The sequence below is a fragment of the Calliopsis andreniformis genome, chromosome 3 (genome assembly GCF_051401765.1).
Source record: "Calliopsis andreniformis isolate RMS-2024a chromosome 3, iyCalAndr_principal, whole genome shotgun sequence".
NCBI classification, from domain to species: domain Eukaryota; kingdom Metazoa; phylum Arthropoda; class Insecta; order Hymenoptera; family Andrenidae; genus Calliopsis; species Calliopsis andreniformis.
The window spans coordinates 4,166,651-4,172,650 of NC_135064.1; the positions used below are offsets into that span (position 1 = coordinate 4,166,651).

General features: G+C 34.5%; 1 protein-coding gene across 2 annotated transcripts in view; it reads right to left on the bottom strand.

Moving 5' to 3' along the window:
• Siz (Brefeldin-resistant Arf-GEF family protein schizo) overlaps window positions 1-5,290 on the bottom strand; it is a 135,702-nt gene extending 130,412 nt beyond the window's left edge. For both annotated transcript variants that reach the window (XM_076375764.1, XM_076375760.1), the window contains exon 1: window positions 4,648-5,290. In XM_076375764.1, coding sequence (XP_076231879.1) covers window positions 4,648-4,877 — 230 coding nt within the window. In that variant the 5' untranslated portion in view covers window positions 4,878-5,290. The remainder of the gene's footprint in view (window positions 1-4,647) is intronic.
• Window positions 5,291-6,000: the final 710 nt, after the last annotated feature.

Sequence of the window (6,000 nt, forward strand, 5' to 3'; positions counted from 1 at the left end):
TTCACAGGTCCTCCCTAGAATAGGTGCACTTCTAGGTAAAGAGAAAATGGAGATATTTCCACTAGTAGTTTATTATTCGCAAGCCTCGTTTATATTTGAAGCTTTTTACATAAAAATTCATTTTCTTTCTAAGTAACTTGGAAGATTTCTTTTTTTTTTTATTCTTTTATGAATTTTTACGTTGCATCAACTGCATACTGTGGTTATTAGCGATGGCTGCTATAGTTAGGAATAGCGTGATGATTTACTAGAGAGCAAAGAATGTTTCTGTACCTGAGAGCCAACCTGACCCAAGTCTTTTTTACTTATTTAGTCTTTTTTAACTTATACGATTAATCATTTCTTAACATAGTACTTCTGATACTATCAACATAATAATCGTAACTGAAATAGATTCCTATTACGCTAATAAAATGAAGAAAGCAGTAAGATGCTGTATAAAATTTGATTTTAGAAAAAATGGATTTGAGTCAGTCTGGCTCTCAAATATTAGGAAAGAAATAACTTGAGATACTTGCTTACTATCAAAGATTACTGTGTAGGGTTGGTTTTATTTGAAATTTTGTACGAGGGTTTGCATATTTAAAATTGTTTAGAAGAAATGTTCTACTGTTATTTAGAAGTTACAAATTTTAATATCATACATTGGAGAGTCGATTTTGGAAATTAGATAGGAATGTATTAATTTTGTCACTACTATTGAGTACTACTTTAGACGATTTTTAAAAAGAAAAATGAACATTTAGTATTTTTTGTGAATTTTATAGTTATTTACCATTGCTGCTAGAGAACATATCTGCAATATCTTTGTATCTTGAAAGATACAAATTCTTCAAATTCTTAGGAAAATGACAAAGGATCTTGAAAATCAAAGAACATAACCTCAGTTGTACTCAGCAGTCGAAGAAATAATATAAATTTTGAATGTATAGAACATATTTCCCTTGACTTTTAGAGTATCCCCCATTACAGTTCATTGCTGTATTCGCTATACATATCTTAAAATTATAATAACAAACAAGTTTTGCCTGTCATGTACAGTCATTCATATTTCTGGAAAGACTACAATGGATTATATGACATGACTTGACCTTTGAAACGTATCACTCACTCTAAACTCATCAGTTTATTCTTTCTCCAGATTCTTGTTTTGAAAAATTATTTCGAACGATAACTGAATGGTAATTCCCTACATTGAAATTGATTTTATCATTTCCTGGAAAGTGAGACAACAGTGGTGTTAATATTTCCTAAACACGTTACGTCGCATCGATTGTTCGAGTACCACGATTTCAGATAACGCCGCGCGATTTAATGATCGACCCAATTTCGGAGACGAATTACAATATGGCATAAGAGGTTTCCTGTGTTCTCACGACTCAACAATCAATAGAAACGGCGTGCTGCATCAAGGTTAATTATCGAGTCCGAGTATTAGTCACTGTTATCTGTGAAAAATACACCGCGTGTTGTTCTTCTACTTCAGTTATCGTTCTAGTGTTTAGACAACAGAGGTGTCTAGCTTGTCACTGGTAGATACCAACGTAATAATACAAAACGATGGTGTCATGTTGAATCACCTTCTTGAAACAGTATTCACGGAAAAACTGACGAATCAATGAATGAAAATTTCATAGAATTGAGAAATTTGCTGTTGCATTAAAACTTTGTTTATTAATGAGGACACTGCTCGTTTAAAATTTGAATAATATTTCGCTGACAATGTTGTAAATACAACAGTGGTCATTGAAATTGCAGCATCTTACAAATATCAATGTTTTTGGTTTAACTGTCACATAAGAAGTACATAATCGTCTTTGTTATTTGTCATTAATCAAATTTCCTTTTTGATACTTGTAATTTTCATTTATGTATATAGCAATTTTGATCACATCAGGTACATTCATAACTGAAGCGTTCGTATGGAAAGTAATACATACATAGTTCTATGTGATAAATACACTTTTTTAAACAAAAAGGCAAAATTTTTCAATTTTTACACTTATACTATTTTTTAGCGAATATTGCAATTTTATTGACCACTACTGTAGGTGAATTCCTCCGTTGTGAAAAGTTTATTGCACATCAAGAAATGTTAATAATTAATTTTTCCCGTTAAATTATCATTCATATTTGAATATTTTTTGTTAAAGCAAAGTAATCTTATAATTGCAATTAGTATATTGCACTGCTTCAAAGTCGATTATTATGCAAGAGAACATTTCTCATCTGGAAAGCACAATGTGCATTCTTTCACGTTGTTCCAACATTTATGTAATTAAAAACATTCACTGGATACGCATAATTCCTCCCAAAGCGCGTAATTATGTAACATAATAATCGCTGCGATGAAGTTTGGCCAAGGAAACTGGCGGCAAACAACTTTCCTTTATCAGAAATTTCATGCTCATTATATCGTTATATTGTAAAAGTTCCTTACAACGAATGGAGCAATGAATTAATAATTTCACTGATAGTGAACAATGTGAGACAGTAGAAATAAAAGTTTTCAGATAATTATGTTGGAAACAGTTCTTTCTATCGAAGAGGTAACAAATTAATTTGAAATGTTCCAAGTTTGTAATATTTCCACAATAAATCCTCGTGTATGGCGAACTTGTTCGATATCAGTTACGAAAATTAATTAAAAACAGTAAATAACAAATTCCAATGATAACGAACTTGCTACTTCGTTAAAATTTAATACAACAGTTCCATTGATACAGACAATTTATTTGTAAATGAAAATGAATGGTTAATCATTATTTTCAGCAAATAATGCAGCGTAGTTTTGTAAATATTTTACTTACTGATTGCAAATTGGAGTAGTTTTAACGAATACACAGGATGGTACGTAAAAAGGGATTTGAAGAATTAGGTCTAGATGATTATAGCACTTAACAAGAAGAATGAAAAGTGTTTATGGTTCAACTTTATGGTTTCAAATTTTAAACTATTCTAATGTTTTATCATCTGTCTGCTTTCCTATGATACGCAAGAATTATTAGAATTTTAGATATTGTCATATCATGTATACTGTAGAATTAACAAATTTATTTTCATTATGATTAAATGTAATAGTAACGAAATATGTACCATTATTTTTATAAGAATGACGTTATTTTCATTTCTAAATGTTATTTTAAATTTCACGCCTTGAAAGACGCTCCATATCGAGTAAAAAAGTTTAACATCTTTTTCACGATTCCAAAATACGAATAACCAATTATAGAATGGAAATATGTACTTGAATTTCTAGAATGTTTTAAATGCGACACAAATAGATTCGACTTCGTTTTTACAGAACACAAATATAATACAAGGTGTTAGATAAATCGTAATGCAGACGATAAGATGATCCGTTATAAAAACAATACATGAGTAATATAGAACTGTTTTATTACTCATCCAGTTATGGAGAATAACTTCGAACATGAAATTGTAATGCAACACGATTAAATTAAATTAAATGAAACCAGTCAAATATTAAACTGATAATATTGTCGATTTGTTTCATAAATTAATATGAAGTTATTGCTTTCAGTTATAAGAAGTAAGTAGGTAATCATATTATAAAAATTAAAATTACCAAAAGGATTATTTAGCAGATATGTTGTAAACAAAATTGTATTCTGCGTATTACCTTATTTCTAATTAATCGTAATGTTTTAATTTCTAAGTTATTTAAAAGTAAAATAATTCTTTTTTCTAATTACTCCAGATTTCTTATTTTTCCAGGACAAAGATAAAGCATCGACCAAAAATTCATATTCATTTGTTCATTTTTATTTATGTTGTACTGTACTATTTTTACGTGAAAAATAATTTTTCTAGAAAATAATCAAGCAATCAAAAACTTTATTCTACATTTCTTATTTATGACTTCTATAAAGAATCATCTAGAAAAGTCGACTAAGGCTCATTCAACAGCTTATAAAGACCTAATATACTTTTGCCATACCTAACGTAGGATTTTACAGGCCAATAAACTTCTACATAAATTACGTGGAAGCTAATACATAACACAACATCGCGAGTAATAAACTGATAGCCTCGAAAACGTGAAATGAACTGCACGAGGGTTCAAGTAACACTCGTGCGACCGTAGCAGTGTCTTCAAAAGGCGATACATACTTCGAGGTGTCGATACGTAGCACGTGAAAGACGTCAACAAAAAAACCTCACTGATACATTATTAATACAGCATTGCGTTTTCACATTTCACCGATACGCGTAATAGCAAGCAAAGAATGCTTTATAAAACAATTTAAAACACGGAAACTTCAATGACATCGGCACGTACACAGTCCCTCTAACAAAACTGATGGTTTCCCTTCGTTTCCTTCAAACTCTAAACTCTCATACGCAAATTTCTCCCAACAACATCGCGTCTGTTTACATTTTTACAGAAACCAAACGCAAACTCCATAAATTCGTGTCACATTCAGTATCCACAAGCTCAATCTCAAATAGAAATATTCCCCTTCTCCCTGCAACTGAGCCAAACTCGAATTCGTCCAAATACGACTTACGTAGTTCTGGCCTGGCAAGCATAGAATTCGTCGGTCGAACGACCCCGCGCGAGAACGTACGAAAACCGACGAAACGCAGGAAGAGGTAGAGAGAGACGAAAGAGAGTATAAATACCTGTCATCGTGAAGACGTTTCAGGTCGGTCATCTCGCGCTCAAACTTGAACTTTGACACCTCGCAGAGCAAGGCGTCGCGTTCGCCGATGACCTCGTTGAGCTCACGCTGCAATCTCTCGATCTCTGCATACTGCCGGCTGATCAGTTGATTCTTCTCCTCGAGGATGCTCTCAACGTCGGGGTCCAGCAGACCGGCCGGGTCACCGACACTGCCCAGTACCGCGCTCATACCGTTTGTTTACTTTCACTGAGAGGCCGCGCGGTCGCGCACACACGCACTCACGCACACACGTTTTCGGTGCTGTCTCTCGTATTCGGTGGCTGGCTCGCTCGCAGAGAATCGCTTTTCTTTTTATTTTTTTCTCTCTCTCAGCGGTCAGCGGGATCACGAATGGCACGCGCGTCGTCCATCAGCACGCGGCGCACGCAACAACGCCCTCGGCCCCATACTAACGCGAATACCACACAGAACCGAACGGTTTGCCCGCGGAAAGTCGACGAAAATCCATGCAACGATGCAACACCGTTTCATCGCGTACTCGCCATCTTGCGTCTCGTGCCACCTCTCGCGCTCCTGCCAGTCCCGATTCACGACCGTTCCTGTTCCAATTCCACTGGATCGTTTGTCCAGATATACTTCGCCGGCCGCGCATGCGCGGCAAACTGGACCTGGAGCGGCCGCTTGGCGGCAGCGCCGAATCAGAGCCATCTTGACGCCGAGCGGAGAAACTGTTCGTATTCTCGCGTGCGTTTTGTATGGTGTCAATAAATGGGATAAGGACGTTTCATTTTCTTTTCAATTTGTTTCGAGCTACTGATTCGGAAGATTAGAGAACAGTGTTTCTGTTTTTTCGATGATAAACGTAATAAAGCAGTCGAGGAAGTGAGTATTATGTAAAGTTGTTTTTCAGGGCGGTACTTTGTCCCACTTTGTTTCCCTTTTCGCTGCAGTGGGAGAAACGCTCCGCCTTCGCGAGCAATTTCAAACGATCTGATTGGCGAACAGTTTAATAGCTTTACGAACGGCGAATAGCATGCTTGTTTTCAAACTTTCTACATTCTTTCTTCGATAATGAGGATTCTTATTTTTTTTATACTATCAAATTTGCTGACTTATTCATTTTTTTAAGAAGTATTGTGCACATGTAGTTGTATAACAAACTTTTAAATTAAAATGTTTTAGTAAAAAGTAAATGTGAATTTTTTATATTTTTGTCCTATACGTATCATCATGCAAACTCAACGATTTCCAAAATAACATAGTATTTTACCATAAACCTTCCTTCCTTTTTACCTTCGAAACAAAATTTTTATCTTAAAGGTTAACAATTCTTTACAGTTAATAATCAGTA